Here is a 13,584-nt window from a genome sequence, read left to right on the forward strand (position 1 = left end):
TATATATTTTATATATAACATACACAATTATTTATCATATGAATATACTGTATAATAAAATATGCTTAAATAAAAATACTTGAGCATTTATTGTTTTAAGAATTACCTAGAACACTCAAAGTCTCAGCAACTTATGCAGAGTAAAATGTCCTGTGTGTTTCAGAGATGAGACTTATACCCAGTTTTTCCTGGCTCTAATGGTGGGAGTTCAGTCTGTACAAAATGTATAGAAATGAGTAAATAGAAGAGCCAGCATCATCAAGTGTGGTCAAAAAAGCTTGGTATTGGAGGTAGACACTGAACTGAGCCTTTCAGACATTTTAAGAAGCAAAGATGAGGAGAATGAATTACTAATAGAAAGCTATAATTCCTTAATTGTTGTTGTTGTGGTGGTGGTGTGGTTGGGGGGTGTTTTGTTTTGTTTTGTTTTAATCAAAGGCAAAACCATAAGTTGGTAGGAAACTCATTTAGAGCCCAGCTTCTTAAAGTGTGGTTTGTGTTCCCATATGGAAGGAGTGGTGATCTTAAAACTGATGTGATCATGATGTGGTCATGAAATTGTGATTTATTATTGGTAAATGTTTGTTTTGTATACCTATTTTATGTTCCTATATACCTGAGGTCACATGAAAATTTCTCCAATAAAAAGGGGTCATGAGTGGGAAAAGTTTAAGAAGTCCTGATTTAGAAAATAGTTGCATTTGAAGTATAATCACACTTGAGGAAGTACTCTTTTCCTCCATGCATATATGCATGTTAGTCCTGGGAACAACTGGTCATTTTAGGAAGGAATTAAGGCCTCTTTAAGTGCTAGTGCCTTGGGGTAAAGCCCAGCATTCCAATTATGTATTACTGCCTGTAATCTTCAAAGAATAATCTTTATCAATGATTCTGAGTGCCTTGAGCTCACTTTTAATTCTAGCATCTCATCTTCTACTTTATCAGATAATAAGTATTCTTTTGTCACTATCTTTTGCCCTTATATGAATCCTTGTGTTAAAATGTAGTAAAAGATCTTTCTAGGACTCTAGCTGCAACATGGTATATATATATATATATATATATATATATATATTATATATATATATATATTATATATATATATATATACACATACATATACATATACATATACATTTATATATATACACACACATGCATATACACATACATATATGTATATATTGATAAGACTTTGGATTATTTGCAGATACTTCAGCTTTGGGAATCAAATCTGTGAGGTCTTTTTCTTTTAAAAAATATTGGTCTTTTTTGCTTTTATAGCACCTATATTTGCAAATATACATCAGTGTCCTCCCTCCCTCCCTCCCCCATTAAAAAGCCATCCCTTGCTCATTCTTTAGAATAATTTTTTAAAGGAAAGGGGGGAGGAGTTTGACAAAGCTAACATATCATCTGTCTTGACAATGAATGCAATATTCTACATTCATAGTATTATACCATTTCAAGGTAATGGGAGGGAACAGGTATTTATTAAGTACTTCCTAATTGCCAGGTACTATGAGTTTTACAGATATCTCATCTGATGCTCAAAACAGCCCTCTGAGGTAGATTCCTCCTCAGATAAGTTATAATTCCTGAAGAGACATATGATTTCATTATTATCCCCATTTTACAGTTGAAGAAACTGAGGCAAATAGATGTTACATTACTTGTTCAAGTCACATAACTATCATATTTGATGCTGGATTTGAACTCAGGTGTTCCTGACTCCAAAACTTGAACTGTATCCGATATACCAAGCAGCTTTTCACCAACCAGTCAGTTTAATACAAATATATATGCAGGATTTGAGGAGCAAATGTATAAACACAGGCCTATTACTACTGTGTCACACAGAAGTATAATCATTAAGTACTACAGAATCTTACATGACCCTTTCAGAAATGTATGAACTCAGATTTTAGATTTATATAAGTAATGGAGAAGGAAGTTCAAAGGACCCTATGATAAAATGTCTTTCTTGTGATACAAAGAAATGGAGATTTGTGCCCATCTCCACTGATGATTATCTTTAATATATTCCCTTTGTATTGTATCCCCAGTCTTCCTGCCTGTTCCCCTCCTCCCAACCTCAGAATGTGGATTTCTGCATGGAGGAGTGTGGCTGGGTATCAGTTGCCCTGGCCATTACCCATATGTGATAAATTGCTTAGTAATCCCTGCCTCAACGTTATGCATACGCTCTGAGTGTTTAGGGCACTGCAGCTTGGGATCTTTCCCAGTATTTCATAAATAACCATTAATCTGCCCCCTTTACATCCAACTCTGCCTGCTGGAAATTGCTCCGTGCTGATCCAGTAAAGTGCATTAAAACCCCAATCCAGGTGGTATTAAAAGGATAAATGAACCACAGAGAAGAGACTCTTGTTCTGGGTTTTTACTAAGGCAATTTTTATCCTTTTATTTTTTTCCTTTTTTCCAAATTCAGGAAATAAACAGTATAAGATAGATCTTAGAGAGTATATTTCTGTCATCATGAATGGTACCCGTGCTAGAAAAGACTTGGGTTGTGAAAATTAAGTTTATGAAATACATTGAATTTTTACTATTTTTGTGTGATGCAGAGATATTACAATTACCCTATTGAATGATCTGTTTTTCCATGAAATTATTGCCTACCAGAAAAAAAAATTGATTTTTAAAAATTTACTGTCATTTGCTGTGGTCTAGTTATATTGGAAATAAAATATGAAAGAAGTGATCCAACATAAACTAGGCAATTATGAAACCCTAAGAGTATATCTTTGTGTGAGGATTTGTTAAGGGACACCTCTTCTCATAGCTATTCATAGTCAATCCATGATCAATATCACAAAAAGGAGATTGAATTTTCCAAGAAGCAAATTTATTTTTTGAGCAATATAGGTGTTTTTGAGTTAAAATTCTTATATTATTTTTATTTTGTGCTTTTATCCAATTAAGAAACATCAATTTAAAAAATGATAAATATTTGTGTTTTTCTCTCTAGCAAATGATAGAACCATTTAAATAATTTTCTTAAATGACCCAAGTTCTGTCAAATTTGTAAAAGATTCATCATGTATCTTGTGCTGTAGAATAAATGTATAGAAAGATAGTAACTCACAGTATATCAAATGACAAGTAACAAAAAAAGAGAAATGTTTTCTAGTTGACCTTGAAGATATTACAAGAATCCCTAGGATGAATGTCAGAAAAGAGATTATGATCAAAGAAAGACCTTCTACCTGACAGCTGCAAAAGGTACAATGGTAAAAACAAATATATTATCTGACCCAGAATAAAATGCTTATGCTGAAATATAAAGTAGAATTAAGTTTAGCTTCAGGAATCTTGTCAAGGCTAATACAAAAGGCACAAGTAAATCGGCATACACCACAAAAACTCAATCATTTGCTTCCAAATGGCTTATTTTCAAAGCTAAGATGTCAATTCCATGGCTACATGTCGAATTGACAGCTTCTCCTCCCATTAGCATTAATGAGCTACCCACTTAAATCCTCCCTACAACATCAACTTGGGAGCCAGAGACATCCCCTCCTACTCTCTGTTTTGTTTTTGTATATACCAAATGTTGGCTATTCACTAAATTAGTGTAAATTCATCGGCTCCGGTGCCTATTACCTTCCATAACTAAAAATGACTTCTCATAGGAATTAGTGTTAAAATATAATTTTAATCATCTGTCAAAATACGTTAAATAATCATTACTCACCAGCAGGCTGTTAGGAAATGCACTAAATCTTGGTGAATATGTGACCTCTGCAACTGAGGCATTTTCTACAAAATTCGAGTTGAAAAGGAGCTTGACAGCTTGCTTAATCTAATTCCTTTCTTCCAGAGGCCCTCACATAAACAGTTCTTGAAGAGTGGTTTAAAAAAAAAAAAGCAAACAATAGAGACAGAATCATTTCAGGTCACCTATTTCTCAATTGCTTTCCTCATCACAATCCTGATTCTGATTAACATCCTTCTTTTCCTATTCATGATTTGGTGGCTGAAACTAAAGAAAAAGATGGAGGGGATGAAAATGAATGAAGTTCCTTCCAAAGCTAGGACTTAAAATAGGGCACTTCTATAGCATAGTCTAGGAGTAGGAATGAAATGAGATGTAGACCATCTAGCATTTCATAAAAACCAAAAACCAAAACAAACAAACAAAAAACAAGTTCTCTTCATAGTAACATAGAAAGAGTATTTGTAAAGTTTTAAATATTGATTCAATTAGGTGGGCTTTCTTTATTTCCTAATTTCCCATAATGGCATGCCCAATGAGTAGCTTCTGCCAAACTGAGGACCTCCTTGTAGACTGGGTTTATATAGCTAGTAAAACAGAAAATTTAATCAATAATTAGAACCTTTTAGGTTCTTGGGAAGAATTAAGTTTTGAGACAATTCCATTACCTATAGGGATAAGTATGGAGGAAGGGAAAGGGATGGGTAAGAGGGAGATTAGTCTAGCTTGTATGTAGTAGATTTTGTTTTTTTACTACAGATTTATATTTATAAAATATTTTCCTTCAAAACACCCAAGTTTATATCCCTTAGAACTATCACTCTCTCTTTCCCGATTTTTCCTCACTATAAATACAACTATCATATTTAGGGGCTATGATGTTTAACTACCCTCTGCCTTTCTCCCCAGCCATCTTGGTAAAGTCAGCTTCCTTGTAGTTGGGATGATTTGAAGCCAAAAGAAAGATGATGGAATGCCAGTTTATTCATTCATTCAACATACATTTGAAGCCTACCATGTACAGAATATTGCATTATGCTTAGAAAGCTACAAAGAGTTTTTGCCCTCACTGAGTTTATGATCAAACTCCACTCATCTCACTGTACTTGAAGCCCTTAAATAAATAATCCCAGCTGAATTTATTGTACTTTTAAAGACATTTTGAAATTTTCATTATTTCTTTCTAATTTTTAATTTCTAATCAAAATACCTTGAGAAAATTATTATTTTTACTCAATTAAATCTCTTCGGTTACAAATAAAGTCATTTATTTTAAGGTATTCTTTATGAAAAGATTGAGAATACTTGATTATAATTTTTGTTATAATTTCCTAATTTATGTATATTTTTTATTTTTATATCCAAGTTTATCCTTTAAAAAAACAAAATTTACTAGGCATCGGATACTGCATTTGGTGCTAGAAAATACAGATGTTATTTCCTTCATAAAGACATAGGCCATCATAGTGAGGAAAAAATACTTGATTTACAGTCTGGAGACCTGGGCCCAGTTCTGACTTTACTGGAAAATGTCATTTTAGGCAAATAGCTTTTCTTTGAAGCTTGATTTCTTCATCTGTGAAATGGGCATAATAATTTTATCCTACATACCTCACAGAGCTATTATGAGGACAATACTTTTTGTAAATTTTTAAGTGCGATATATAAATTTAAGTTGTTATGTTGTTTGTAAATCAAGAAAAGGATAATACCTACTTGTAGAGTACTGTAATGTAAAAATGAATTTGAGAAGTACTTAAGATAAGTTGAAGTAAAAGTGCTAAGAAAAGTGGTGTTTGCTGTAGTTTATTCATGTGTGACTCTGTGTAACCCCATTGGGCATTTTCTTGGTGAAGATGCTGGAGTGATTTGCCATTTACTTCTCCAGTTCATTTTATAGATGAGAAAACTGAGGCAAATGAAGTTAATTTGGAGAGGTGGTGGGGCTGATCATTTTTGCTTGTAACATTCAGGGAAGACTGATTTCAGAATAGAGTAGGCAGTATTTGGACATGGAATAGGAGGAATATTTCATGCCTAGGAAATAGGTAGGACAGTGTGTGGTGAATCAACCAGTAGGGAGGAAAGATGCTATCTGGTATTCCTCTAGGACAATTAAATCTTTTATTTTTCTCTCTTGGAATTGGGCTTGCTTTTTTTCTGTTGGCTTCTTGTTATTTTTCTCATTTAAAATGTCAGTCCTATCACTCCCTACCCTTTTTCCTTCCTTCCCCTAAAATGATCATTTAAAAATGAATCCTCTTTCTAGATCATATATTGATTAAAAAAAAAGTCAAGCAAGTACAGGACCAAAGGTTGTGTCTGTTGAAATAATAATATTTATCACGAACAGGGTCCAGATATAGACCATTGTCATATTCAAGAGTAAATCACACTTTTGCAATTATTTATTAACAACAATTGTTATTGTTAATTGTTTTTTGCTTTTGAAGAGAACCAATGATATCACAAGATAATATCTTGACTTGGGAATGAATAGGATTTAAGTGAGGCAGATTTACACAATAAAAGCTGTAGGATCTATTCCTTGTTGTCCTAAATTGCTTATAATATTACCCTTTATGCCTAAATCATATACCCATTTTGACCTTATTTTGGTATGGGGTGATACCTATAGCATACAGGTCTATGCTGAGTTTATGACATTATTTTCCAATTTTCCCAGCAAATTTTGTCTAGCTAGATAACTGATTATTGAACACTAGATAACTGATTATTAATTATTGTAAAATTTGTATTTAATCTGTTCCACTGATCCACCATATGGTTTTGATGAGTGCTGCTTCTGTTAAGCCTTTGTATTTTTTTCATTAATTTCCCTTCATATTCTTGATCTTTTGTTCTTCTAGATGACTTTTGCTATGATTTTTTCTAACTTTTTGAAATAATTTTTGGTAGTTTAGTATGACACTGAAAAAGTAGATTAATTTAAGTTGAATTGTCATTTTTATTATATTAGTTTGGTCTGCCCATAAGCAATTGATGTTTTTCTAATTGCTTAGATCTGACTTATTTGTATGGAAAATATTTTATAATTATGTTCATATAGTTCATGAGTTTGTCTTGGCAGGTAGACACTCAAATATTTTATTTTGCCTAGTTATTTTAAATGGAATTTCTCTTTCTATCTCTTGCTGCTGGACTTTGTTTGTAACTTACCAACGTGCTGATGATTTATATAAGTTTATTTTAGCTCCTATAACTTTGCTAAAACTGTTAATTACTTCACGTAAATTTTTGGATGATTCTCTAAGATTCTCTAAATATATCATCATATCTACAAAAAAAAATGATAGTTTTATCTCCTCATTGCCTATACTATTCATTTAATTTCTTTTTCTTTTTTTATTGCTAAAGCCAATATTTCTAGTACAATACTGAATAACAGAGATGATAATGGGCATTTTTTTTTCACTCCTGAAATCTTGATTTCAATCCTGCTTTAAATACCTATTAGCTTTATGACCATGGGGTAGGTTGCCAAAATTTTCTCAACCTCAATTTTCTCATTTGTAAAATGGGAAAAATATAAAAAATATCATTGGAGGAACAAGTGAAATAATAAAGACAATGGCTTCAGGAATATGAATATGTCATACAAGTGGTAGTTATTATTATTATTCCTATTGTTATTATCATTTGAATTCTTACTACCAGATGTTAGTCAAAAGGAATTTGATGATCTGTGATAACAGATGATGATTAAATTGAAAGTGCTCTGGTGTTATATCCTTTGAGTAACTGTCATTCTTAACCCTGACACTTTTCCCTCTATTTATAGGGAAGGAACTTAGCATCAGGGGAGATTGGCTTCTTTCCTAGTGAAGCAGTTAAGCCTTGTCCATGTGTAAGTACATATATTTAATTTTTTTGTCAATGTAATTATTTGTTCAAGAACATTCAGAGGAAATTGGTCACTTCCCAATCATGCCTTTTGGGAATCATATAATTTCTTTGTCCTTTCATTTGAATGTTACATTCATTGTTATTTAAAATTGCAACAGTGATGAGCTTCCATTAGCAGACTGAAATTTAAAATGTTAAAGAAATATTCACAGCAAGTAAATTTAACTTCAGGGAATTTATGAAATTAAATTGTATAGATTTTTTTTTAATAAGTCAAAGTTTGATGATTAAATAAATGATTGAGTAATTTTTTTTTCCAGTGAGATAAGAATGGTTTGATTTTAATCTGTTTCTTCTCTCCCTTTTAGAAATTTTGGGTTACAGAAAGATTATAAATAGTATGCTTTCTAAAAAGTAACATCAAATACACAAAGCCTTCAACCAAATCTCTAAATATATTTTTCTATGTATGTTGATATTTTGTTATTGTTTTCTTCAGTGTTACAGTAAAATGTTTTCAAAACATTAACTGTGGTATGATGCTACTAGAAGAAATTAATGAACAGTAGTACTTATCCAAATGAAATTATGGAAAAATTCAACTTTATAGAGGAAACAGAGATAGATGCTATTGTTTACAATTAAATTAAACTTTTTCAAAAATGCCACCATTTTTCCAGTATTATAAGCTTTTTTATTGGAATTGATTACTATGACCTCCTGTTAACTGGCTTAAAGTCTCCTGACTAACATTGAAATCTTGTTTTCTTTTTAATTTAAGTTTTATTGAAAATTGTATTTTACATGACAGCATTTCTGAATGTATTCTTTCCAGCACTACAGCCCTCCCTCCCTCATTCCCAGACTTTCCCTTAGGTTTCTGTGATTCTTGTTTGTTTCTAGGTGAATGATTATGAGATCCTCTGTACCTTTCCTCAATTATTAGTGCTCTTTCATTATATGTTATAGATAGCTTAATAATTTTTTTTTACTTTTGCCCATTAAACATTTATTTTTTTATCCCTCCTCCTCAAAGAATAACAATAACAAAATCCTATTAACAAATATGCATAGTCGAGTGAAGCAAATTCTTCCCATTGGCCTTTTCAAATGTGTATGTATATATATATATATATATATATATATATATTTCACTTAATATTTTGAGTGCATTACCCCTTTATTAGGAGATGGGCACCATGCTTCATCGTTGGTCCTCTGGAAACATGTTTTGTCATTTCATTGAATAAAATAATAAAATCTTTCAAAGATTTTTTTCTTATTATTATTGTAAAAAATATTTTTGTTCTGCTTTCTTCATTATGCATCATTTCACATAAGTTTTCCCCAATTTCTCTAAAATTTTCCATTTTGTTATTTCTTATGGTACTTCCATTCCTTTCATTTAATTTGTTTAACCATTTCCTGCTAGTTAGGAAGGCCCTTAGTAAAAGATTTTTTCTTCTACAAAAGTACTATAAATATGTTGTAAACTTGCGTTCTTTTCTTCTTTCTTTAATTTTTTTTTTTTTTTTTTTTGGTGATATGGACTTAGTATTTGTATCAGTGAATCAAAAAACAAAAACAAAACACCAATTAATGATTTAGGGGGCATAATTTCAATTTTTTTCCAGAGAAACTGAACCAATTTGTATAGCTCCACCAATGGTGAATCAGTGTATGTTTTCCTACAGTTCCTCCAACATTTGCCATTTTCTCCCCCACCCCCCATTATCTGACAGGTGTAAGGTGGAATCTGAAAGAGCTTGCTGGTAAAAATGCTTTGATTGGCATCTTTAATTATTAGTGATTTGGAACAATTTTATATGGTTTTTGATAGATTGACTTCTTCTTTTGAAAACTGTCCCTGGCAGCAGCCCAGTATCTAAGTGAGCTCCAGTAGGAGGAAGCTGACATTGTGGAGTTAATCTTGTACAGACAGAGCTTTCCTGTATTGATGCCCACTGTTACCTTATACAGCCTGAAGGTTAAGATATCTTGTATAAATAGGACTGCTAAGACAACCAAGACTTCATGATGCATGATTAGCATAGTTAGCTCACCTTGCTTTAAATTTCTCCCCATAAAAGGTTCCACCATTCCCCTTGTTAATTCCTTAAGGGAAATTAGCCCCCTTTCTAAGTATTATAATAAAGAATTGTCCTTCAGCTTGAAGGCAGTTTGAATTTATGAATTCATTGCATATGATTTTACCCTTTCATAATTTCCGGTATCTCATGAATTCTATACTTATATTGAATGACTAAGATTTTCTTTATTTTTTGGGTTTTGTTAGTAATTTATAGAAATGCTGAAGATTAATGTGAATATATTTTATTCACTGCTGAATTTTTAAAATTTTAAAATTAATTTTAGGGAGGGTTCTCTGGAAAAATCATCATGTTATCTGCAACAACAATAACAACAACAACAACAAAACTTCAAACACAGTAGTCTTCTCTTTGCTTGGATTATCCCTTGATTTCTTTCTTATCATATTGCTATACCTAGCATTTCTAGAACTGTCTAAAAAGTACTGTTGATAATGGATATTTGTTATGGGTCAGAACTCTGAAATAAGGATTCTTACAAGATGCTAATTCAGTGCAAGTGATGAGACAATGGTTATCTAGTTTAGCATGGTACTTAATAATTCTCTAAGTTCAGTATGATTGATTTAATCTTACAACAAATAATGGGTTCCTAGTGATATAATGATTGGTTTATACTCAGTGTAGAGCATGTAAGATAGGGGGAAGGCAGAAACAGATTCATTCCATTGTCCACCTTTGTGGTGACTGGAGGCTGGACTTGGACTCAGACTCACTTCATCTCACATCACTGTGGTGGCCTATTCGCCTGCATTTTCTCCATTGAAACCAAGTCCCATCTGAAGGCCATGTGAAAGTTAGCTGAACATCAGGCAAAGGAGACAATAAAGGATTGGGACTTTAACACCTGGCTATTCTTGTGGTGATACTGAAAAGAAGGCTGTCCCAAAGACCCCAAGAAAACCAATGAGAACACCACAGATATTCTTTCCTCTTGAAAATATTTTTCATCCATTTCTATGTTTTCCATTTACTTGTATACATGTGGCATCCCTTTACTATGATGCCAATTCCTCTAGTACAGGGAAAGTTTGTTTATGTAGTATTCCAAAGCATCATTATTTTAGGTATTTGTTAAATTAAAAGATCCTACACTTGGACTTCAAGCTTTTGCTCTGAGATTTGTAAATTGTATAGCTTTGGACAAATCACTTTACTGATTTTTAGTTTCTTCATCTAAAAAATAAAGAAAATAAAGGTCATTTTATCTTAAAAGGCAGTATCAGATAGTAGTTAGAATAGCTAAGAATTCTAGTATGTCTCTCATATCTAAAACTATATGATTGTAGGCAGGTTACTTAATTTTTCAATCTAGGCAGCTGTCGTGGTCCAAATTAATAGGAATAACAAATCCTAGAGAGTGGTCACATTATTAGAATTCACACTACCCATTTCCAATGGACTAGAACCAATTATCATATTTTATATAATGATAACTTAGAGTAGTGGGAATTCGAATATAGGCATTTTAAAGAGATTTTTCCTTAACACTAATCAGAACCTAGCAGAGGTATTGTATGTTACAGAAAAGATACCAAACTTTTTATAGAGGAAGATGCCACATTGAGTTCCTTATACCAATGAAATAAATCACAAGCCCAGTACCTATCCTAATCATCCTAACCACCTTATAGATTCTTTCAAGAGCCAAATGAGATAATGCATGTAAATTATAAAGCACTACATAAATGTAGGCCATGATTATAATAGCTTACATTTATGAATAATAATATTGAAACTGTCTACATTTGTATAGTGCTATATGGTTAAGAATATAGCTATCATCATTAATACTGGAATAATGAAATAGATTATTTCCTATTTCTAAAATAAATTTAATCATAGATAGTTACTGTTATAATTTGAAGATAGTATATTTGGGGTTTTTATCAGCTTTGAACATGTTAGGATATATGTAAATAGTTGCTAAAACCAAGATTGTGATAGTAGGCATGTGGTAAAATAAAAATGAGTAATGTATACCATGCAGGCCAGTTTTATTATTAGTAACCAAAGGGATATTCTGAGAGATAAATTGATTCTGCCCAAATCTTAACCTAGAAGGGCAAAATATAAATATCTTATTATGACAAATGATTTAACCAATGACATGGTAACATCGATTAGATTTTCAATGTGCTATAATTTTAACTATTATTATGAAGTGCAACAATCTTCACAATCATTCAATATGAAAATGTCCAGGAACAGCATAGAATGCATATATTAAGTCTTCAGAATGAATAAAAAAAATCACTGAATTATGAGAATAGCTTATCTGTATTCCAGTCTTTTCTTAGCTATTTATAAGCCCTTTTCCCCTCCTCTTTGCAGTTTGGAGTCTATGTCAGCAGATATTTTGATTATCATGGGTATAATGTTAATTCCTTACTAACTTTCTATTCTTTAATAGTAATGGTAGTAGTGGTAGTGGTAATGAGGGTAGTAGGAGCAGTAGTATTTGTTATTCTTGTTGTTTGATAGCTTTGATTAGACACTTGGGATATTTGACCTACTTACAGAAAATAGTGCTTTTGATTTTTTCTCTGTGAGATTCACATAGTAAAGGATAGAAAATTGAATTTTTCTAGTACTCTGATCCTATCTTAAACCTAAGTTTGGAATTTGCATCAGTAATGGTGTTGCACAATTATTATCTCTGCTCAGTGAGCTGAAGAGATTGTCTAGTATTTTATTCATAATTTATCTTTGTTTTTTATGGGTAGAATCAAATATCTTACAAAAAACTATGCAAATTTCACCAGCCTACACATTTGACTTAACACCTCTGCTCATGGAGATATGCTAGCAACTAAACAAATGATGTCCTATTTGCCCATCTCATAATACCCTTTGGATGAGAATGGTATTGGATACTAATTTTTCATGTGTTACTGATGCCTTTATTTAAAAAAAAATACTTAATTATCATTAGTTACCTAAGTGGTACAAAAGAGAGAGTGTTGGATTTGGAGTGAAGAAGATCCAAGTTGAAATCACCTCAGACACTTATTAGCTCTTTTGACTCTGGGCAAGTCAATTTCTTTCAGTCTTACTTTCCTTGAAAAATGAATGAAAAATGGAGATTAACAATAGCACCTACCTCTAGAGATTGTTGTAAAGATTAAATGAGATAACATAAAACTTCAAAATATTATAAAACATGCTAGGTGTTATTATTAGTATTATTGCTGTTTTTGATTCCATAGTATAACTATCCCTTGGGTAATATTGGTTGTCTATAGAACAGATTTATAAAACACAGCTGACATTATAATATAATAATTATGACACAATATAAATAATATAATGTAATGTAATATAGTGTAATAATAAGTATGATATACTGGGAAATATATACATGAAGTGATTCCTTTGATGCCCCCAGTTAGAAAGCACAACTGTCTAGAAATCAGTTAAAGGTTGAGTTCCCAGTTCTTTACTTGGAAAGATCTCCAATGTAGTTCTCATTATAGCACCCTCATACTGCACAACAAAATCATCCCTCCTGCATCAAAGCTAGCAACAGCAATAAAACCCACAGTTACATCTGGCTTTCTTTATAAATATAATGCATCTCTCATATTTTTGAAGAAGGAAATAGCAGATATGGCAGACATGACTCTGCCATGCCCACTGCTGCCATGGGATGACCCCAAATTCCTGCCATAACCAAATCATGAGAACCCTTGACCTCCAATCAGATAAAAATGGATCATCTTGTAGTTTCCTCTTTTCCCAAATTGGGAACAACCTCAGATCCGAGGGATTTTTTGGTCAGCTAACAATCTCTTGCCAAATGTTGTTACATTCATAAAAACAAACAAATGAACAAAAAGTGAATGACAGCTAAGCAAAATCAGTGGA

The 13,584-nt window shown here is 32.1% G+C and overlaps 1 protein-coding gene across 2 annotated transcripts in view; it reads left to right on the forward strand.

The window, feature by feature from the left end:
• VAV3 (vav guanine nucleotide exchange factor 3) overlaps positions 1–13,584 on the forward strand; it is a 451,154-nt gene that overhangs the window by 395,674 nt on the left and 41,896 nt on the right. For both annotated transcript variants that reach the window (XM_051993189.1, XM_051993190.1), the window contains exon 21: positions 7,542–7,607. In XM_051993189.1, coding sequence (XP_051849149.1) covers positions 7,542–7,607 — 66 coding nt within the window. The remainder of the gene's footprint in view (positions 1–7,541; positions 7,608–13,584) is intronic.

The sequence above is a fragment of the Antechinus flavipes genome, chromosome 4 (assembly GCF_016432865.1).
Source record: "Antechinus flavipes isolate AdamAnt ecotype Samford, QLD, Australia chromosome 4, AdamAnt_v2, whole genome shotgun sequence".
NCBI classification, from domain to species: Eukaryota; Metazoa; Chordata; class Mammalia; order Dasyuromorphia; family Dasyuridae; genus Antechinus; species Antechinus flavipes.